Here is a 23,340-nt window from a genome sequence, read left to right on the forward strand (position 1 = left end):
TTCCGGTGTGGGCCCCGCCCCGGCTGTGGCCCCCGGCTGCGGAGAAGTCCGAAACGCAGCTGCCGCGCCGGGGCCTGAGTGGCTGCCTCTTCTACCGCTGGCGGACCCGGAGCGCCCCGTACAGGTAAGCCGCGCGGTACCCAGCTCCCTCAGCCTTGGCGGGAGCGAGGGCTGTGGCAGGTGGAGGGGACGGCGTAGTAGGAGGAGAGGCAGGTGTGTAGGGGAAGACGTGAAGACGCGGGCCAGTGGAGCACGGGGGCCAAGGAGGAAAAGTGAGAGCGCTGGGAGGAGCCCGGAGGCGCCCTCGCCCATTAGGGTGATATGAGATAAAGGGATGGGAAGAGTGAGGGGCCCCTGGGAACTGAGAGGGCTAGAATAGGTGGGGTTGGGACAATCTAAGAAGAGCCGGCGGATTGGCTGGGAGGGCTCAGTAGAGGTAAAAGTGATAGAGTTGGGTTGTGGGGGTATAAAGAATGGCGGGGGGTGGAGGTGTGGGGGCTTAAAGGGGACTGAGGCCAGAGGGATCCGGCAGCGAAGGTAGAGGGAATGGTGGGCGAGGCCGGCTTCAAAGCTGCAAGGAGTCCGTTGCGCCGGGCTTAGAGGTTCGGGAACTTTAGGGGAAATGGGGGAGGGAGCCGTGTGAAAGGATGGAGTGGTTTAGATTTCTGAGACTCAAGTTTTCTAAAAGTAGGCAGGTGGTATTGTTGTTTGGATCAACTAGCTGCTTAGGGACAGGGGAAAGATAGGCTCTTTGCGGGAGGGTGTGTGTATCGAGTTGTAGAACTGAGTCATCTCAGTCTTAACTAAAGAGGCTGTGAGACACCACCCCCTCTGCTGGGGACAGCATACAGAGAAGATGGTGCCACAAGATGAGAAGCAGTTGTTCAATGACTGGCAGGACTTGCATGAAAAATTGTCCCGCTTATGATTGATTGATGTTATAATGTTGTAAGGAGAATTAAAATGACCACCGAATTATTTTCTTTATTCTTTGGTTTACTTTTCTTTGATGCAAATTGTTTTTATTTTAAATGAACACTTTTGGCAACTGGATTTAATGTGGGTGTAAATCTTTTCATGCTTTGTTACACTATAAAAAGGGCTATAGCAGAATGAAAGTGTTGCTTCTGGCATAACTCACACTTTCTAAAGTGCCAAGAGAGGAAGTAAAGGGAGTAAGAGGCAAATTGGAATTTGAATCTTTCACAGAATGCAAAAGACAAAAGCAGTGCTTCTAAGATTAAACAGAAAATGAGAATTTTAAAATTTCTACTTTTTTGCCTAACTTTAAAAGTCGTACCTTTTTTCTCTAACCCAGTTTTTAAAAAATGCCTAAATCCAAACAGTTTTTATTGCTAGGAGTGTGATTACTTCCCCATGAATTTTTGAAGATACCTAGATATTTAAGTTTTGGGTTTTTTTTTTTTTAAATCTTTCTACCTAGTCCTAAAACAGTGGAACAACGCAAATATCAAGTCCCAACCTGTGCAGTGCAGCTTCTTCTTTCATGTGATGGCAACATTGTACGCCATGTTGCAAGTCCTGTTAACCTAAAATTTGCCCATGCATAGTAATCCATTCAGTTATGGAGACTTGCTGAGGAAGCATAACTCAAGTGAGGTTTGCTGGGGATGGGGACCTGGAAAGGAGGAAGGGAAGGGGGGTTGGTTAGAGGAGGAGAGGGTGTGAAAGGGGTGTGTGTTTGGAGACTGATTGGTAAGAATGCTGATAAACCTGCCCCCAGAATACTTTTGGCCTGAAAGCCTTTTCTTTTTGTATTCGTCATAGAATGTCATAGAAGTGAATCAGAAAGAAAGGGGATGTGAAGAGATTTACTAGGCTGTTTATAAAAAAGAAGCTTTGCCTCGTTTACACAGTATTGATACCTGTTTCCAATTAATTACCTTAAAAATCTCCAGAGGAATTCCCCCCTGTTTGTTTTTTGAGTGCCCATTGCAATTTGAAACTCTTGCCTCCTTTCGTGTTTCTTTCTCTCATGTTGTTGAAATTGGATTCTTTTTGAGGCTATAATGTCTGGTTAGCATTGGCTCAGCCCACTCAAAAAGCGGGCTTGGCAGTTTGATCTGGGAAATTTTAAAAGTTTAAACCTAAGAGCAGTTTGCTAGGTTCTGCTTTTCTATGAGAGAAATCTTGCCGTCTGCCTGATAGCTCTGTGTCTTGCTTAGATGGTAATACCTTTCTCTGATGGGGCTGGGAACCTAAGCAATATTCTCTTTCTTGTAGGCAGGCCCTTCTTTCCCTTTTTTTTAATTATGGTTTTCATACTCGCAACCTCTGTACAGTGTAAACCCAGTTGCTTTTTCAGTGATAAACAGATTAATGTTTGATAATGTTGAGGAAGAGAGATCAGAACACAGATGTTTGCAGACTCAATGTCATCTGGATTTACTTCGTTTTAAACGCACAGTAGTCCACCGCAGCTGAGATTCATCCTGTATTTCTCCTCTTAAATCCTGTTCCTCTTCTGCATACTTTTCCTTACCCAACTCCCACCACCCCCTACCCTGCCCTACCCCCACCTCAAACTCCCACCACTTACTCATCTTAAAACTCAGGTTTACGGGCATATGTTTAATGCTCAGAACTCATACCCTTTACTGGAGAAAAGAAAACCTTTTTATACCTGCTTTACATTGTTGGTTTTTTTTCCCTTTTTCTTTTCTCCTTCTTTGTGGTTTCTATTAATCACTTAGAGGTTTACACCCAGTGTGCCTGCCGGGCTGTGCCCAGGTTCAGAGCCATGCCAATCGGTGGGTGAAGCTTGAGGCAGTGATGGAGCCACTGCAGCCTCAGCAGAAGCAGCAGCCGCCACAGCAGCAGCCACCGCCGCCGCCACAGCCACCACACCTGGCTCCTCTGCAGATGGATGCCAGAGAGAAGCAGGGTCAGCAGATGAGAGAAACCCCGTTCTTGTATGCCCAGAAGCTGGTCACACAGCAGACTCACCTTTCTGCCACACCTGGGAGGCCTTCTGGCAGCCCTGCCCTGGGTCCCTTAGCCAGAGTTCCACCAGCCCCAGCAGTGGCCCGAGTGTTTGAACGGAGCAAGGTGAACTCAGAGCCTGAGGAAGAGGAAGGAGGTTTGGAAGATGAGGATGGGGATGATGAAGTTGCAGAGGTGGCTGAGAAAGAGACCCAGGCTGCTTCAAAATATTTTCACGTGCAGAAGGTGGCTCGCCAAGACCCCAGAGCCGCACCCGTATCTGGTCTGCTTCCAGCGCCAGGGCTCCCACCACATGGACAGCAAGCTAAAGAAGACCATACCAAAGATGCTCCTAAGGCCTCAGCTTCAGTCTCCACAGCAGGGCAGCCGGGCTGGAATCCGGATGAGCAGCTCAAGCAGGTCAGTCTTTCTGGTATGGGGGCATTATTTGTTCTCCCTAAAGGCTAGCCAGAGAGAGGTACTGGACTGCCAGGATCTGTGCCAGTCTGTGCCTTCTCAGCCTACTTCAGTGACCAGCAGCCTAGACGTGAATAGACTGAGTTTTTTCCTCATAGTTGTTTTCTTGATGAGAGCAGTGTAATGTGTACGTTACTCCTAATATAGATTGTTCCAAGTTTAATATGAAAGACTAACTACAGTCTTTTTTCTTTAAAGGAAGAATGAGGTTGCAACAGTGTTATGAGGGATATCTAAAAATGAGATGTGTGGCTCTAATTTCAGTTTTTCTAGTAGTAGTTTGATAAGAGAACAGTCTTGCCTAACACAGTGTCTTAGCTCCAGGCTAACCCAGGATCATGCTTTTTAAGGTCAGTTTTGTTGTTTTGCTCCTAAACATAACTGATGAGAACCTTTTGCATTGTGTATATTTTCCAGCAAAGAGCCTTTAGACATGATTTCATTTCATCCTTATATCACCTCCTTTGAAACAGGGCAGGGTAGACCTCACAATTCCCTTTCTATTTTTTTACTTTTTTTTTTGCTGTGCTGTGCCGCTTGCAGGATCTTAGTTCCCTGACCAGGGATTGAACCCAGGCCATGGCAGTGAAAGTGTGGACGCCTAGACCTCCAGGGAATCCCTCACAATTCCCTTTTGAGCCAAGGCAAGCTTCAGTGATTCCCAAACATGGCAGAGCATCAGAGTCATCTAGGGAGTTTTTAAAAATATAGATTCCAGGGTCCTAATGAATTATTCTAGGGGGTAGAGCCTAAGGAATCTGTGCTCTTTGCCTTCTAATTCTTCTTGTGTTTCTGACTTGCCATGCCACTTTTCTTCACCTAAAGAATGGGACTGATGATCAGTTCTTCCAAGCTAAGTGACTTGTTGGTGATTACGCAGGGAGTTCATAATAAAGCCGGTAATATTTGGGTACTCCCCATAAGCACATACACTCCATGTGGTCCAGTGGTGCTGTTTAGAAATTAGTTGTGAAGGGCTGTGGGTTTACACAGGGCATCCAAGAAGTCATATGAGAAAGGTCCTTTGCAAACTGAAAACTCAGCATCTTTCTATCAAGGCGCCCTGCCTATGCAGTTGATCTGAGTTTCACAGTAGCAGTGTTTGTAGTAGATCCCAGAGCCAGCAAAGTGGGGTTCAAATCCCATCTCTTCCATCTATTACCCTTGTGATCCTTTGGTAGGGCTCAATTCCTTTGAGCCCTCTGTGAAATCAAGATAACGAAGCCTACTTCCAAGGATGTTGTTAGGATTAACAGAACCAGCATGTGGTGGGTAGTAGTGCTCCAGGTGCTCTTTCGTGCAAACAGTGCCATCCTCTGCTGCATCCACACAGACATGCTCAGAAGCAAGGGAGATGCTGAGATGCACAGAGGTTCTCCCTCAGATCACCAGGGAGGTAGTGGCAGAGCTCGGACTAGGATCAGAGAATGCCAGCTTCCCCGACAGCAGCAGCCTGGCCGCCAGCCCAGACCCGCCTCCCGGCTGATTGCTTTGGTTTAGCAAAACATCTGTGACTTGCCGGCAGCCCCCGCACTGCTGTGTGGTTGGCAGAGTTCCATGCTGGCCGCTGAGTCAGCTCCTAGTGGGATCCCGCCCTGACAGCACTGGGAAAGTTCAGGCCCGAGGTGGCTGGGCTGCCCCTGCCTTGGCAGCTGGCCAGCCTCTGCGTGTGTGCGGTCGTTCCTAGAAAGTACAGCCTCGTGCGAGGAACAAGTGGAGCTCCAGAGCCTGTCTGTCTTCAGGAAGTGCAGCAGGTGTTGAGGTCAAGCCATTAGAGCTTTGAAAAAAGACACTCTGCAGAAGTGGCGTGTGTGTGCACACACGTGTGCGCCATGCAGGCACCCAACACTGGTTCTAGACAGCATCTGCCCCGTGGCTACACAGCTCAGTGCTTGGGAGGCTGGCTTTTGGCTTCTGAAACCCTTTGAGTTCATTTTAAGTTTCCGAGGCATACTCACTAATTATAGACTGCTTGGCAGAGCACCTGCCAGAATGTTTTTAAATGCCAGCGTAGCTGAGGCCTAATCTCGCACCCTAAATTTACCCTCCCCCTGGATTTGGAGATCAAGAGCTGGGTTAGGGGGTCACTGGGTAACGATGACTTTAAACCTTAGATGTGTACCTTCTTTTCTCCTTTTGAATTTAATTTTTCAAGATTGATTTGGTCTGTGCCCTCCTCCTTTATCTAATCCTTCTCCTAACAGTGGTAAATAATGTGCTTGGGGATTTTTAAAATGTTTTAGTTGTGCTTTGGAAGGGGGACTAAAAAAATATATATATCCTAACGGAGAGCCTTTAGAAACTACTACAAACTGTGAGACTAGTTTTTCTTAAAAATTATTCAGAGTCTTTCGTTTCTTATGCATTTAACTTCCAGAGAGCGGAAAAAGATCTTATTAATGGGTGACGGTGTCCATTTTGTTCTTTTACATAACAAACTTTTATAGAGGCTTCTTTAGGCTAGGCCTCTGCTCCAGGGGCTAAGGCATATGCTTCTCCCTTGAAGAGCTCACCAGCTAGGTTTAGCAGAGGCAGTGTGGGAACTCAAGGGGGATTGAGTCTTGGGTTGCAACAATTTTACTCTGTCCTGACTCAGTTAAAGCCCAACTGTCCAGTCTGAGCTATGCTGCAGATATTTTAAAACAGAGTTTTGTTTCAGATATTCATACACCAAGATAAAGTTGATTTTGTCTACAGCATAGCTAACATAGCTTGGTAAATCAACAGAAATACTCAAAAGTATTTACAAGATTTGGGGCTGGTGTGGGGGCCGCAGCAGGCATCTGCCAACTGCAAAGCAAAATTTGGAACGCTTAAGGGCTCCACAGATTTTTTTTTTTTTTTTTTGCGTGACGCGGCCCTTTCACTGCTGTGGCCTCTCCCATTGCGGAGCACAGGCTCCGGACGCGCAGGCCCAGCGGCCATGGCTCACGGGCCCAGCCACTCCACGGCACGTGGGATCTTCCCGGACCGGGTCACGAACGTGCGTCCCCTGCGTTGGCAGACGGACTCTCAACCACTGTGCCACCAGGGAAGCCCCACAGATTATCTTTTGTTTCTGAAATCACATTCTTATAACATATAAAGTCAAAATTATTTCATGTTTTCTCCTTGAAGAAACTCTTAGAAAGTAATTTGCTTCTCAAGGCCTGGATTGTTAGAAAGAGTTGTGGCATCCTCTGACACCAGAGCGATGGGAAGATGGATAATGCCATTGAGCCAAGCTTCTAAAACCCATCAGATTTCGATGGGCAGAGTAAATAATTGTAAAACAAGACAACAGAGAGCTGAGTGTCCCTTCTCTCAAGGGAGATCAGTAGAAGCCTGTCAACATACAAACAGCTAGGGGTGTTGCTGGCCTGTTAGGGCTGGTCTTCTGTCCTGGAAAGAGAGCAGTTCAGGCAGTGCAGGCTTTGTCTGTCTTGAGCCCATTAATGGAGCCAGTTTTCCAGAAGGGCATAGACTTCTTCCCATAGGATAGGAAGGAAGATGAATGATGGCTTAATGGGCATATGAGAGCCAGAGAGTGTGTCTGATTTTCTGTATATGTTGGCAGTCTCTTGGATTACTGAGTGTGAGAAGGAGGAAGGTTGACTGACTGCTTGGTCTCCAGAATCCATTACCAAGAGTTCCTCTAAGTAGTGAGGTGTGGTCTCTTGGGCTAGGCCTACTTTTCTGGGTACGTACTGCATGTCTTTGGAACATTTGATGCTTTTAGTAAAGATTGTGCAGACTGTTAACCTGAAAATAAATAAGATCATGAGCTTTCTCCACTTTCTTTGTAGGTCTACTTTGCATGGCCTTAGCTCCGATATTCATAGTGGAATCCATCTAGATCAGTGTTTCTCAATTAGAGGTGATCTCCCCAGCTCCTCCTTCTCCCAAGGGATGTTTGGCAAAGTCAAGAGATATGTTTAGTTGTCATGACTGGGGCAGGTGGAGCTGTGCTGCTGACATCGCGTGGGTGGAGGCCAGGGATACTACTAAACGTCCTGCAATGCACAGGACAGTCCCCCACACAAAGAATTATCTGGCCCCCAAATGTCAATAGCGCCAAGGTTGAGAAACCCTGCTTTAGACTGTGTAATTAGAACGAGAACATATGCTGTGCTTTCAGACACTGCCCTAGACTCTTCCTTTGTGTTTTGGTCCTGGTAACTGAAGTGTTTGGCAACCTTGAGTTTTCTTCACTTCTGTTTTCAGTATCCGTGTTGAGTTTGTGTCTTCTGTCATCATCTGGGTGAGGAGACTGTCCATCACTTGGGGGAGGATTGGGACCTAGAACTTGCACTCTCTTATTTGGCTCTGTCAGTGGTTCTTCAGCCTGGTGTTCTATGATATCTAAGATGTCAGTGGTGATTTGTGAGAGTGCTCGGTCGCCCTTCTAGACTTTACCCCCAAAAGGTCAAGGCATAAATACTCAGCAAACTTGGTATGTAGTAAAAGATGTAATTATTAAGTCAGCATTGGTTCTGGAGCCAAAAGATGTGGATTTAGATCCTAACTCCACCACTTGCTTGCTATAGTGCTTGGCACAGATGTCCTACCCTACCTTTCTGAACCCATGCATACATCTCTCCCAGAAGATGATAATCCTCTCTTGCCATCCTCAGGGAGCAATTTTAAAGATATTACAAAGATGGAAGAAGAAAATGAGTGTGAAAGATCTTTGTAAAATTTATACCATTAGGCAAAGATTAGGTTGAATTGTCATTAGCACCTAAATACTTTTTGAAGCTGTAATTTTTCAATTTTTACTATCTTTGTAGGGTAAGATGTTCCATAAATCTTAGTGCTCTAAAGCAACTCCTTTTCAAATTTTCTAGAATTGTGACCAAACTCTAGTATTCTAGGGTTCTCTGAAGCATTTCAGGATTATGTGAGTTAAAGCCATTGCATTCTTGAAGCTGCTTCTTTCCATATTAAAATAGGGATATTTCTCCTTTAGGTAGAAGTAAGCTTTGTTTATGTTGAATTCTTATAAATACATGATTAGGGACTTAACTTGGGTCTTTATCTTTCTTAGCAAAGACTAATCCCTCCATGTGTGTCCCAGATCCCATCCCCTCCTAATTTTCAGGGGCCTGCTTCATCAGTGAACCCATTTCCCTGACTCTTGGGACTCTCTTCTGAAGTTTATTCCACACTAACACATGTTCTACTATCCCCAAATTAAAAAAAAAGTCTCCTTTCAATCAGTAATTCTGCCTGATTTGATTGCTACCAGGAAATGAGAAGTCACTTTTTATTTTTTTAATTTTAATTTTTTTTTTTTGGCCACGATACTTGGCTTGTGGGATCTTAGTTCCCTGACCAGGGATCAAACCCGGACCTTCTGCAGTGAAAGTGTGGAGTCCTAACCACTGGACTGCCAGGAAATTCCCGAGAAATCACTTTTTAAAAACTTTCCCTTGACTGCACATCTCTTTCCAACATGTTCTGTAGTCCTGACTATCCATGCACTTACCACAACAGAGCCTCTCGGAAGTCGTTTGCACTCTGTGCCTCCACTTTGTCACCTTCTACTCACCCTCAACACACTTCAGTCTGGCCTCTCTCTCTTCCATATCCCTGAAGTTCCTCTTGGTAAGGCCTCCTAGTGATCACCGTGTTTCCAAGCCCCGCCTGCTCTCACCTCATTTGATTTCTCTGCAGTATTGAATTCAGTAGACTCCTCTCCTTGAAACATTTCCTTTTCTTCCTTTCTGTAGCCTCTCCATTGGCTTATTTTCTTTAACCTCTTTCTCTTCTTCTGTCTAACCTCTAGAACTCCAAGTTCCCCAGGGCTCAGTTTTAAACCCTCTTCTTTATATGCTTTCCCTGGGCAATTTCTTTTACTTTCATGGCTTTAAGTACTGTCCACTAGCCACTGACTCAATGTGCATTGTTTGAGCCCATGTTTCCATTCTGAGTTCAATGGATATATTCCCAACTACCTTCTTGGGATGTTTTACTTAGATGTTTTACTGGCGCCTCACGTTTAATACACGTAACTCTTAATTTCCAACCTACTCCCACGCAATTATTTCCTCTATTTTCCTTCTCTGTAAAGGGCATTTCTACCCACTTGGTCATTCATATCAGAAACCTTAGAGCTGACTATCTTTGTATACCTCCTACTCTGTCACTCCATCTGGTAATGTCCAGTTCATCACCAATTCTTATCAGTTCTCCCATCTAAATATCTAGAATCCTGCCACTTCTCTTCTCCACCATCACCTACTTGATCCACGCTTCTTACCTACTGTTGTAACTATCAACAAGTTTCTGTGTCTTCCCTCCTCCATTCTCATTCTCCACACAGCAGCTAGAGTGATCTTCTAAAAACCAAATCAGATTATGTCACTACTTTAATGCCCTCGAAGTTTGTCATCAGTTGCTCTAATTGTAAAACCCCAAATCTGCATAATCTGATCCCTGCCTGCTTCTCCAGCCTTATTTTTGCCAGTATCCTGACCTGTCACTGTACTCCAGTCACCCTGGCCTTTGCAATGCTAGTCGTTCTGCCTAAAACACTCCTTCAGGCTCTACCCCAGCTTCCGTTTTCACCTTAAACATCACTTTCTCAAAGGCACTGTCTTCACCTTTAGTGTAGGTCATGTTACAGGCATACCTTGGAGATATGGTGGATTCGGTTGTGTATATCACAATAAAGTAAGTCACGTGAATTTTTTGGTTTCCCAGTGCATATAAAAGTTATGTTTACATTATACTGTAGTCTAGTAAGTGTGCAATAGCATTATATCTAGAAAAACAGTGTGCATACCTTAATTAAAAAATGCTTTATTGATAAAGCATACTAACCATTATCTGAGCCTTCAGCAAATTGTAATCTTTTTGTGATAGTAACATCAAAGATCACTGATCACAGATCACCATAAAAAATATAATGATAATGAAAAAGTTTGAAATATTTCGAGAATTACCAAAATGTGACACAGGGACATGAAAGTGAGCAGATGCTACTGGAAAAATAGCACCAATAGGTGTGCTCCAGGGAGGTCGGCTCGGTGCTTTGTGACCTAGAGGGGTGGGACAAGGAGGGTGGGAGGGAGGCTCAAGAGGGAGGGGATGTGGGGATGTATGTATTCTTAGAGCTGATTCACTTTGTTGTACAGCAGAAACTAACACAACATTGTAAAGCAAGTATACTCCAATAAAGATAAAAATTTTAAAAATCGGTGTGCTCAACGCAGGGTTATCACAAACCTTCAGTTTCTAAAAATAATGGAGTACCTGCAAAGCGCAGTAAAGCAAAGCACAATAAAATGAGGTATGCCTGTATATGTTGTCACTGAACATTATACTTTGTGTGGTTTATTTGTTTGATATGAGTCCTGTAATAGACGGTAAGCTCTAAGAGGATGGGGACCTTGTCTGTTTTGCTTATCATTGTGTCCCAGCACCCAGCAGAATAATGTCAGATAATAGGCGCTGCATAAATATTTGTTTCCTCTGCTTTCTTTTAATTTGCCCTGATTGTTGTTTCCTTTTTATATGAAGAGCACCATTTCATTTCTTTAAAAAAATGCTTTTTTTTTTTAAGAGCAGTTTTAGGTCACAGCAAAATTGAGCAGAAACTACAGTGATTTCCCATATACTCTCTGCCCTCACGCATGCACTACCTCCCCCCTATCAAAATCTGCACCAGAGTGCTGCATTTGTTATAGTCGATGAGCCAACACTGAACCATCATTATCACCCAAAGTCCATAGTTTACATTGGGTTCCACTCTTGGTGTTCATTCTGTGGGTTTTGACAAATGTATAATGACATGAATCTACCATTATAGTAACATACAGAGCAGTTTGGTTGCCCTAAAAATCGTCTGTGCTCCAGCTATTCATACCAACCTTTTCAGATTGGCTTCTTTCACTTAGTAATATGCATTTCAGTTTCCTCCATGTCTTTTCATGGCTTGATAGCTCATTTCTTTTTAGCACCAAATAATATTCCATTGTCTGGATGTGCCACAGTCTGTTTATCCATTCAGCTACTGAAGGACATTTTGGTTGCTTCTAAGTTTTGGCATGTATGAATAAAGCTACCATAAACATCTGTGTACAGGTTTTTGTTAGACATAAGTTTTGAACCCATTTGTGTAAATAACAAGGAACATGACTTCTGGCTTGTATTCAAAGAGTATGTTTAGTTTTATAAGAAACTGCCAAACTGTCTTCCAGAGTGGCTGTACCATTTTGCATTCCTACCAACAATGAATGAGAGTTCCTGTTACTCCACATCCTTGCCAGCATGTCGCGGTGTTAGTGTTGGGGATTTTGGTCATTTTGTTTAAATTGAATTTTCATTGAGATAATTGTATATTCACGTGCAGTTCTAAGAAATAATTTAGAGAGATTCCTGTACACTTTGTCCAGTTTCCCCCAATGGTAACATTTCATAAAACTGTAGTATACTGTGACAGCCTAGATATTGACATTGATATGATCCACTGATCTTATTTAGATTTCCTAAGTTTTACTTGTACTCTGTGTGTCTGTCCTGTTTTTAAGCCTATTTAGTTGTATGTTTAACACATCTGAAATTCTTTTTACTTAACAAATGCGTTTGAAGCTGCAGATTTCTCTCAAAGTTGCTCTTTTGCTGTATCCCACAAGTTTTGATATGCAGTGCTTCCATTGGTTAGTACTAAACGTTTCAAAATTTCAGTTGTGATTGATTCTTTAACCCATGAGTTGTTCAAAGTATTTTTTAGTTTTCGAATACGTGGGTTTTATCTTTTTAAAAAATATTATAGCTTATAATTAAGCTCTAACCATCGTTGTTAGAGAACTGGTGCGTTATCAGTTTTCTGGAATTTGTTGTGATATCCTTTGTGTTGGCCTTGTGTATGATCAGTTTCTATAAATTCTCCATATGTGCTTGGAACGAATGTATATTCTGTATTTAATAGAGGTGGGGTTGTATATCTGTATGTTGGATCAAGCTTTTTAATTGTGTTATTCAGATCTTCCTTATCCTTACTAAGTTCGTGTGATCACTTTCAGAAAGAGGTGAATTAAAATATTCCGGTGTAAGACTGGCTTTCTTTTTTTTTTTGGCGGTATGCAGGCCTCTCACTGTTGTGGCCTCTCCCGTTGCGGAGCACAGTTTCCGGACGCTCAGGCTCAGCGGCCATGGCTCACGGGCCCAGCCGCTCCGCGGCATGTGGGATCTTCCCAGACTGGGGCACGAACCCGTGTCCCCTGCATTGGCAGGCAGACTCTCAACCACTGCGCCACCAGGGAAGCCCATGACTGGCTTTCTTTTGATTAGTATTAGTGCATTTTTTCCTTGTACATTACAGTCTTTATATATTGAGACCACATACGAAAGACCTATAATCTTTTTTATTAGGTTAATTTAATCCATGTAGTTATTAGAACTGGTGATACATTTGGACCTATTTCTGCCCTCTAACTTTGAATTTCCAGTTTAACCATAGTTTTTCTTTGCTTCTTGTTTTCTCCTTTCCTGTCTTTTGTTCGTTTGATTGAATATTCTTTTCTTTTTTTAAAAAATTAATGAATTTATTTATTTTTGGCTGTGTCAGGTCTTCGTTGCTGTGCGCAGGCTTTCTCTAGTTGGGGTGAGCGGGGGCTGCTCTTCTTTGTGGTACACAGGCTTCACACTGTGGTGGCTTCTCTTGTTGCGGAGCACAGGCTCTAGGTGCACGGGCTTCAGTAGTTGTGGCACGCAGGCTCAGTAGTTGTGGCTCGCAGACTCTAGAGGGCAGGCTGAGTTGTTGTGGTGCAGCAGGCTTAGTTGTTCCACAGCATGTGGGGTCCTCCCGAACCAGGGCTCGAACCTGTGTCCCCTGCATTGGCAGGCAGATTCTTAACCGCTGTCTTTTTCTCCTTTACTGGCTTAGAAGTTATGCTTTCTGTTTCTATTCTTTTGTTGATTAGATTTAGACTTTCATTACTGACTTTTTACACTGCTTTCTTTTTTATTAATTAATTAATTTATTTATTTATTTGGCTGCACGGGGTCTTAATTGTGGCACTCGGATTCTTTGTTGCTGTGTGTGGGATCTTCATTATGGCATGTGGAATCTTTAGTTGCGGCACGTAGGATCCAGTTCCCTGACCAGGGATCAAACCCAGGCCCCCTGCATTGGGAGTGTGGAGTTTTAACCACTGGACCACCGCGGAAGTCCCCTACACTATTTTTAAACAATATTAGGATCTCAGAAATTCTAATGTAGCTTCTGCCTCTCCACTTCCATCATCCAATATTCCAATTTGTTTTACCCCCACCCCCAAATTAGGGTTTTTTTTTCCCCTACCAGTCAGTAGTTATTTAAACTTCCCAACAAGTTTATCCATCTTTTTCTTCACCATTACTTCTTATATCCCATTCTTTCCCTTTGGGTTCAGTCTTCCTTTCTTAGTAACTCTTTTAGCAGAGATTTGTATATAGTAAACTCAGTCTTGGTATGCCTGAAAAAATTTTTTTAAATGTATGTCTTTCTTGGGACTTCCCTGGTGGTGCAATGGTTAAGAATCTGCTTGCCAGTGCAGGGGACACAGGTTCAATCCCTTGTCCGGGAAGATCCCACATAGCACGGAGCAACTTAGGGCATGTGCCACAACTATTGAGCCTGTGCTCTAGAGCCTGCGAGCCACAACTCCTGAGCCCACGTGCCGCAATTACTGAAGCCCATGTGCCTAGAGCCTGTGCTCCACAACAGCAGAAGCCACTGCAATGAGAAGCCCGCGCACCACAAGGAAGGGTAGCCCCTGCTCGCCACAACTGGAGAAAGCTCTTGAGCAGCAACAAAGACCCAATGCAGCCAATAAATAAATAAATAAAATTAATAAAAAATAAAAATAAAATAAATGTATGTCTTTCTTTATCTTGCCCTTATTCTTGTATGATTGTTCATAGCTTTAGATTCTAGATTGACCATTATTCATCTTAACGCTTTGAGGATATGATCCCATTTGTCTCCTAGCAACTATTTTTGCTGTTGAGAAGTCTATTATCAGTTTAATTGTCACTGTTGTGAATCTTTTTTTCCTCTTTCGTGGCTTTAAAATTTTTACTGACTCTGCTATTTTGCACTTGTACTAGTGTTCTGGGTTTGAACATTTTTTTATTTACCCCACTTGGGCCTTGATCTGCTCCTTCAACCTGATTTGTGTCATTTTTTTTTCTTGGCTGCTATTTTTCCTTGACCACTATTCCTTTTTTTTTTCTTTTTAAAAAATATTTATTTATTTGGCTGTGTTGGGTCTTAGTTACGGCACACGGGCTCTTCGTTGTGGCACGCAGGCCTCTCTCTAGTTGTGGTGTGTGCGGGCTCCGAGTGCATGGGCTCAGTAGTTGCACCCTGTGGGCTTAGTTGTCCCACAGCATGTGGGATCCTAGTTCCCTGACCAGGGATCAAACCCATGTCCCCTGCACTGGATGGCGGACTCTTAACCATTGGACCACCAGGGAAGTCCCTTGACCACTATTGTAATAGAAGTATTTGAACCTTCTCATTTAGCCTTCTTTGTATCCTTTCTTTTATAACCTTATCTCTTTATGTCTTTCTCCTGCATCCTGGAATATTTTCACATTCTGTTTTCCAGTTTCTAATTCTCTCTTCAGCTCTGTCTATACTACTTAATCACTTTTAAAAAAGTTTATCTTAATATTGTGTTTTAATATCTATTCTTTTTTAGTTCTAAAAAATCTGCCTCTTCTTACCATATGGTTTCTATTTCTTCCTTTAGCTCTTTGAACATCTTTAACATTTTTTTTTTTTTTTGGTGGTACGCAGGCCTCTCATTGTTGTGGCCCCTCCCGTTGTGGAGCACAGGCTCCAGACGTGCAGGCTTAGTGGCCATGGCCCACGGGCCCAGCCGCTCTGCGGCATGTGGGATCTTCCCGGACTGGGGCACGAACCCGTGTCCCCTGCATCGGCAGGCGGACTCTCAACCACTGTGCCACCAGGGAAGCCCTGAACATCTTTAACTTTTAAAAAACTTTATATGGACTTGTTAAAACTCTTTATTATGGGAATTTCATATATACAAAAGAAGAGAATGGTAATGAACCACCTGTGTCCTTTGCCCAGCTTTTAGCAGTTACCAACCAACATTCTGCCATTGTTTAAACATGCTTGTTTGTTTTTTTTTTAATAAATATATTTATTTTATTTATTTATTTTTGGCTGTGTTGGGTCTTTGTTGCTGCACGCGGGCTTTCTGTAGTTGTGGCGAGCAGGGGCTACTCTTCATTGCAGTGTGCAGGCTTCTCGTTGCGGTGGCTTCTCTTGTTGCAGAGCACAGGCTCTAGGTGCGTGGGCTTCGGTAGTTGTAGCATGTGGGCTCAGTAGTTATGGCTTGCAGGCTCTAGAGCACAGGCTCTGTAATTGTGGCACACTTGCTTAGTTGCTCCACGGCATGTGGGATCTTGCCGGACCATGGCTCGAACCTGTGTCCCCTGCATTGGCAAGTGGATTCTTAACCACTGAGCCACCAGGGAAGCCCTAAACATGCTTGTTTTATATATTTTTATTTTTTTTATTTTTTGCGGTACGCAGGCCTCTCACTGTTGTGGCCTCTCCCGTTGCGGAGCACAGGCTCCAGATGCCCAGGCTCAGCGACCATGGCTCACGGGCCCAGCCTCTCCGTGGCATGTGGGATCCTCCTGGACTGGGGCACGAATCTGTGTCCCCTGCATTGGCAGGTGGAGTCTCAATGACTGTGCCACCAGGGAAGCCCCAACATGCTTGTTTTAAAGATGCTTTTAGAATGTCTGTATATGTATAACTGAGTCACTTTGCTGTACAGTAGAGATTGGCACAACATTGTAAATCAACTATACTTCGATAAAAAAAAAATTAAAGGTGCTTTTTGATTATTTTATTATTACCTCTAATTCTTGGGGTGCAAGTTCTCCTTGTGTCATGTTACTCTCCCCTTTGATGGTTTGTTTCCTCTTGCAGTGGTTTGTTTTTGTTTTTGTTTTTCAGTGTAATCGTGTTTTGAGTTGGGATTTGTTTCCATGGGAGTCCCATGTGTTTTGGATTATGGAAGCATTCCTAAGGGGAGCTTTGTTTTCTCCCCTGCTGGGGCCCTACAAGTTTAGCTGGTTGCCATTGGTTTGGGGTATGAATATGGAGTTTACATTTGTACCTGGTGAGAGCCTGGGTTTCCATTTCTTATGGATCCTCTTTTTCCATGTGGACCCTAGCAGATGGCAATGTTCGTCACTTCTCCAGGTTGGTGGGCAGTTTTTTAGGCCCTAGTTCATGGGAGGGTGGAAGCGTAGTCCTTCCTGGCCTCTGGCTTTATACATTTATCTCAGCTCTCGTTCCTGGCATGCAGGAGGCCTGCAGCCTGGACTCTTCTCCCATAGGGGTGATTAAATCCCCAGTCCTCAGCCCTCAGCTGTTAAAAACTATATCTAGGTCCCTTTTCCCTTGAGCCTTCAGCTTCGGTGCCTGCTCACTGCTCTCTGATTCCTTCCTTTTTGTTTCTGGCACTTGGTTTCAAGCTTAGCTATGTGTGTAAGGGGTGTGGAGTGTTAAATTTTATCTAGCATGTCTAGTGAGGTTTTCTTTGGAGACGGGGAGGTGGTAGAGTTGCTCCACATCAGACTATCCTCGCTCATGATTCTGTTTGCTACTTTGGTTTTTTGCTTGTTTGTTTTCTATTTTTAATAGCTTGGACTTTTTTTAATCTCTCCTGTGCTGGATATTTGCCTTATTTCAATGAGTTGTGTGAAGTAAGCCCTGATATTATCCCCCCTTTACGTGTTTGTTTTATTTTACTGATGAGGAAAGAAGGGTGAAATGGGCTGCTTGTGGTCTCGGAGTTGGGAAGCTGGGCTATGAACACAGGTGGTCCGACTTTTGCCTCCATGCCTCTCCTCTTCCTATTCCAGAGAGAGCAGGGCAAGGATAATCTTTTCTCAGTGGTTTCATTACTCTGAAAGTAACTTTATTTTTTCTGATTTTCCAAGTAATTCAGACTCATTTTAGAGAATATAAAAATTTGTAAAGAAGAAAATATAATCACCACAACCATATAACTTAGGTATAAATGTAAACATTTTCTTGTATTTCCTTTGTGTTTTGTTTTAAATGCCTATTACAGACATATTTTTTTGGTTTTATTTTTGTGCCTAACCTTTATTACCTAACAGCCCATGAGCAATTTTTATAAAGTGTTTATTATTTTAAAGTGTTATTTTAAAATAGTTTAATTTTTAAAAAACATATTACCGAAGTTATATTGACTCAAATAATTTTTAAAGTACAGAAATGTGTAAAGTAAAAGTCGGCCTTACTTTCCACAGGTCGTTGTTAACAGTTTGGCCTATACCTTTTTAGAGCTTTTTCTCTTCACAAATACATTTGCTTGTTTTTAACAACTTACTTTTTTATTCAAGAGTTTTACAACTTTTTTACTCAGTATTATGACTGTACTTTGATGCGTGTTTATAAAGATTTATTAATGTTTTTATAATCATATCAAAATTATATAAGTAATGTGAATAGATGCTCATGAAAAATTGAAACAATATAGGAAAATACAGAGTGAAAACTTTTTTTGTTTGTTTGTTTTTGTTTGTTTGTTTTGCAGTACGCGGGCCTCTCACTGTTGTGGCCTCTCCCGTTGCGGAGCACAGGCTCCGAACGCACAGGCTCAGCGGCCATGGCTCACGGGCCCAGCCGTTCCGCAGCATGTGGGATCTCCCCGGCCCGGGGCACGAACCCATGTCCCTGCGTCCCCTGCATCAGCAGGCGGACCCTCAACCATCGCACCACCAGGGAAGCCCCAGAGTGAAAACTTATAGTTTTAAAACATATTGTAGTGTTCTGTTGCCTACTCTGCTCCCTCCCATCCCAGAGAAGGCCACAGTTAGGCATGAATCAGCTTCTGTGGCTGTTTCTGTATATTTACCTATTTAATGTGTAGTCACAGAATGTGCGAGTATGTGTGTTTAGTATAAATACAAACTATCTTTGTAGATGCCGTTTGACCCTTTGCCCTTCTGTCCGTATTTCTGTGGTAGGATAGATTATTCTAGAAGTTGAATTTGCTGTATCAGAGGGTATATGTATATTACTATCTTTTCATATGTTTATTTGCCTTTTGTATTTGTTCTGTGACTTACCCTGCTTGTAGCCTTTGCCCATTTTTCTTTCTTTTTTTAACTGTGAAAAGCACATGAGATTTACTCTAACAAATTTTTAAGTGTATCGTTCACAGTATTAACTGTAAGCATAGTGTTGTACGGTAGATCTTTAGAACTTTTCCATTGTGCATGACTGAAACTTATACCCATTGAATAGCAGCTTCCCATTTCCCAACCCTCTCCCCTCAGCCCCTGGCAGCCACCATTATACTTACTGCTTCAGTGAGTTTAACTACCTTAGATACTTCATATAAATGGGAGTGGCTTATTTCACTTTATTTACATTTATTTAAATTTTTATTGATATGTTTACATTATTTAGCATAATGCCCTCTAGGTTCATCCATGTTATCACGTATTGCAGAATGTCCTTTTTTGTGACTGAATAATATTCCATAGTGTGTATAAACCACATTTTCTTTATCCATTCATCCATTGATGGACACTTAGGTTGATTCTATATCTTGATTATTGTGAATGGTGCTGCAATGAGCATGAGAGTACAGATATCTCTTCAAGGTCCTGACTCTAGTTCTTTTGATTAAATACCCAGAAGTGAATATTGCTGTATCATATGGTAGTTCTATTTTTTATTTTTTCAGAAATCTCTATACTCTTTCCAACCAACAGTGTACAAGGATTCCAATTTCTCCACATCCTCTTCAATACTTGTTAATTTCTGGCTTTTTGTTTGTTTTTTATAATGGCCATCCTAGCAGATGCAAGGTGATATCTTGTGCTTTCAGTTTGCATTTCCCTGATGATTAGTGATATTAAGCATCTTTTCATATACATATTGGCTATTTGTGTGTCTTCTTTGGACAAATATCTATTCAAGTCTTTTGCCCACTTTTTACTTGGGTTATTGGTTTTTTGCTGTCAAGTTGTAGGAGTTCCTTATGTCTTTTGGATATTAATCCCTTATCAGATGTATGGTCTTGCAGATATTTTATCCCACTCTCTAGGTTTCCTTTTCACTCTATCTCCTTTATCTCCTTTACTGTGCAGAAGTTCTTTAATTTGATGTAGTCCCATTTGTCTATTTTTGCTTTTGTTGGCTGTACTTTTGGTGTCATATCTAAGAGATCATTGCCAAAACTAATGTCATGAAGCTTTCATCCTATATTTTCTTTCAGGAGCTTTACAGTTTCAGGTCTTACGTTTAAGTCTTTAATCTTATTTTTTTTAAGATTTTTTGATATGGACCATTTTTTAAAGTCTTTATTGAATTTGTTACAATATTGCTTCTGTTTTATATGTTGGTTTTTTGGCCATGAGACATGTGGGATCTTAGCTCCCCGACCAGGGATCAAACCCACACCCCACACATTGGAAGGCAAGGTCTTAACCACTGGGCCACCCGGAAAGTCCCAAGTCTTTAATCATTTTGACTTGATTTTTTATGTGTGGTGTAAAATAGGATCCATTTTCATTCTTTGCATGTGGATATCCAGTCTTCCCAACACCATTTGTTAAAGAGACTGTCATTTCCCCATTGCGTATTCTCGGCATCCTGTCAAAGATCAGCTGACTGTATGTACGTAGGTTTATTGCTGGGCTCCGTATGCTGTTCCATTGGTCTATTTGTCTGTCTTTATGCTAATACCATACTGTTTTGATTACTGTAGCTTTGTAATATGTTTTGAAATCAGGAAGTGTGAGGCCTCAGATTTGTTCATCTTTCTCAAGATTGTTTTAGCTATTCGGGGTCTTTTATGGTTCCATAAGAATTTTAGAATTGTTTTTTCTCTTTCTGTTAAGAAGTGCCCTTGGGATTTTGATAGGCATTGCGTTGAATCTATACATCACTTTTGGGTAGCATGGACATTCTAACAATATTCAGTTCTTCCAATCCATGAACATAGGATGTCTTTCCATTTATCTGTATCTTCTTCGTTTTCTTTCAGTAATGTTTTGTAGTTTTCAGTGTACAAATCTTTCATTTCCTAAGTTAGATTTATTCCTAGGTATTTTGTTCTGTTTGATTCTATTGTAAATGGGATTGTTTTTCCTAATTTCCTTCTCAGGTTGTTTGTTGTTAATGTACAGAAACAAAACTGATTTTTGTATGTTGATTTTGTATCCTGTAACTTTCTGGAATTCGTTTATTTGATCTAACAGTTTGTGTGTATGTTGTGTGTGTGTGTAATCTCTAGAGTTTTCTACATATAAGTGCATGTCATCTGCCAACAGAGGTAATTTTATTTTTTCCTTTCCAGTTTGGATGCCTTTTTACTTCTTTTTTTGCCTAATTGCTCTAGCTAGGGCTTCCAGTACTATGTTGAATAGAAGTGGTAAGAGTAGGCATCCTTGCCTTGTTCCTGTTTCTTAGAGGAAGAGCTTTTAGTTTTTCACCATTGAGTATGATGTTAGCTAAAGACTTTTCATATATGGCCTTTAAAATGTTGAGGCCATGCATTCTTTTCCTAGTTTGTTGAGTATTTTTATCATGGAAGTGTGTTAAATTTTGTCAGATTCTTTTTCTGCATCTATTGAGATAATCGTGATTTTTATCCTTTGTTCTGTTAATGTGGTATAGCACATTGATTGATTTTTGTATGTTGAATCATCCTTGCATCCCAGGGATCAATCCTGCTTGGTCATGGTATATGATCCTTTTAATGTGCTCTCAAATGTGGTTTGCTAATAGTTTATTAAGGATTTTACATCTGTATTCATCAGGTTGTTTTCTTGTAGTGGCATTTTTTGGCTTTGGTATCAGGGTGGTGCTGGCCTCATAAAATAAGTTTAGAAGAAGTATTCCCTCCTCTTCAATTTTTGGGAAGAGTTTGGGAAGGATTGGTGTTTTAATTCTTTAAATGTTTGGCAGAATTTACTTGTGAAGCCATCTGTTCCAGGGCTTTTCTTTGTTGTGGGGTTTTTGATTACTGATTCAGTCTCCTTACTAGTTATAGGTCTCTTCAGATTTTCTGTTTCTTCATGATTCGGTCTTGGTAGGTTGTAAGTTTCTGAGAATTATCCATTTCTTCTAGACTATCCAGTTTGCTTGCATATAATTGTTCACAGTAGTCTCTTATAGTCCTTTTTATTTCTGTGGCATTGTTGTAATGTTTCCTCTTTCATTTCCGAATTTGTCTTCTCTTTTTTTCTTAGTTTAGCTAAAGGTTTGTCAATTTTGTTCATCTTTTCAAAAAACCAACTGTTAGTTTCGTTGATGTTTTTCTGTTCTCTGTTTTGTTTATTTCTGCTCTAATCTTTATTATTTCCTTCCTTCTGCTAACTTTGGGCTTAGTTTGTTCTTCTTTTTCTAGTTCCTTGAAGTATAGTTAGGTTGTTTATTTGACATCTTTCTTGTTTTTTAATGTAGACTTTTATTACTACTATAAACTTCTCTCCTAATACTGCTTTTGCTGCATTCCATGAGTTTTGGTATGTTGTGTTTTTGTTGCCTTTACCTGGCTTTCTATTCTGTTATCTTTTTCTTATTGATATGTAGTAGCTCTTTTGCATAGATCCTTGTCTTTGTGTTTCAAGTATTTTTCACACTTGTTGGTCTTTCAACTTGATTGTAGTTCTTTCATCAGGTAGTGTAAATTTTAAATTTTAAATTTTTTTTTTTTTTTTTTTTTGCGATATGTGGGCCTCTCACTGTCGTGGCCTTTCCCGTTGCCGGATGCGCAAGCTCAGCGCCCATGGCTCACGGGCCCAGCCGCTCCGCGGCATGTGGGATCCTCCCGGACCGGGGCACGAACCCGTATCCCCTGCATCAGCAGGCGGACTCTCAACCACTGCGCCACCAGGGAGGCCCTAAATTTTAAATTTTTGATGTTGCTAAATCTATTGATTTTTTTTTCCCCTTGATGGTTTCTGTCATACTTAAAAAGGCCCTCCCATCCCCAATATTATAAAATACATATAGTTATTATCTTATGGTTGTATTTTTTATATGTAGATGTTAACTCCATCTTGAATTAATGGGAAGGATGTGAAGTAGGGATCAAACTCTTTTAAAAGGCAGTGTTAAATGGCTGCACAGTGTTCTGTCATGTGGATAGCACCTTCATGTGTTGCCTGTGCCCTTATTGTCACACCTTTAGGCTATTGTAATTTTTTGCTATTAAAAATACAATCGTACTATATTTCTAGTTGCTTCTTTCAGAAAGATTCATAGAACAGAATTACAAGGTCAGGAGGAGACTAAGAAAGTAAGGCAGTTACAAGCAGGGACTTGAAGGTGCACTGCCTGCCTTTGATTCTCAACTTAACACTCTTGGATCACTTTGCAGCCTTCTTCAAGTCACTTCCTTGTGTCTTCCTTGTTCCTTGGTTTCCTCATCTGAAAAGTGAGGGTAATAAAACCTCAGAGCATTGTGCTGAGGTTTTAACTGTTTAATGCACATAAAACATGGGATAGGTCCTGGCACGTGGTTAAGTATTCAATTATTATTGGTTGTTGCTGCTGCTGTTGTTTTTATTGTGATGGGTATTTTAAGGCAAGTGACTTTCAGGAAAGGTCATGGTATTTTAATATTTCCCTGTGGGAATATAGGAGATCCCATTGCCCCAATCCTTGTTATCATTGAATATTGTCATTTTTGTAAAGCTTTTCTAATTTTATGTATGAATAACGGGCTCCTTCTTTGCCAGCCCGGGAGAGGGCGTGCACTCTCCTCTGTGTATCCTCTTGAACCTCAAAATTAAACTGTTTTCTTTAGGAAATGGCTTATATTGCCTTCTAGATCCCTTTTATGGAGTTGTATTTTAGAACTTGAAGTCCACCTGCTTTTCAGTATGTGATTTTTTTTTCCCCCCAAATTCATC

General features: G+C 41.8%; 1 protein-coding gene across 2 annotated transcripts in view; it reads left to right on the plus strand.

The window, feature by feature from the left end:
• The window catches only part of ARID3B (AT-rich interaction domain 3B), a 56,380-nt gene continuing 33,040 nt past the window's right edge, over nt 1-23,340 (plus strand). The window contains exons 1-2 of one of the 2 annotated variants that reach the window (XM_007446678.1): nt 1-124; nt 2,717-3,363. In XM_007446678.1, coding sequence (XP_007446740.1) covers nt 2,794-3,363 — 570 coding nt within the window. In that variant the 5' untranslated portion in view covers nt 1-124; nt 2,717-2,793. The remainder of the gene's footprint in view (nt 125-2,716; nt 3,364-23,340) is intronic. The other variant, XM_007446677.1, reaches the window with a different exon arrangement.

The sequence above is a fragment of the Lipotes vexillifer genome, unplaced genomic scaffold, assembly GCF_000442215.2.
Source record: "Lipotes vexillifer unplaced genomic scaffold, Lipotes_vexillifer_v1.1 scaffold242, whole genome shotgun sequence".
NCBI classification, from domain to species: Eukaryota; Metazoa; Chordata; class Mammalia; order Artiodactyla; family Lipotidae; genus Lipotes; species Lipotes vexillifer.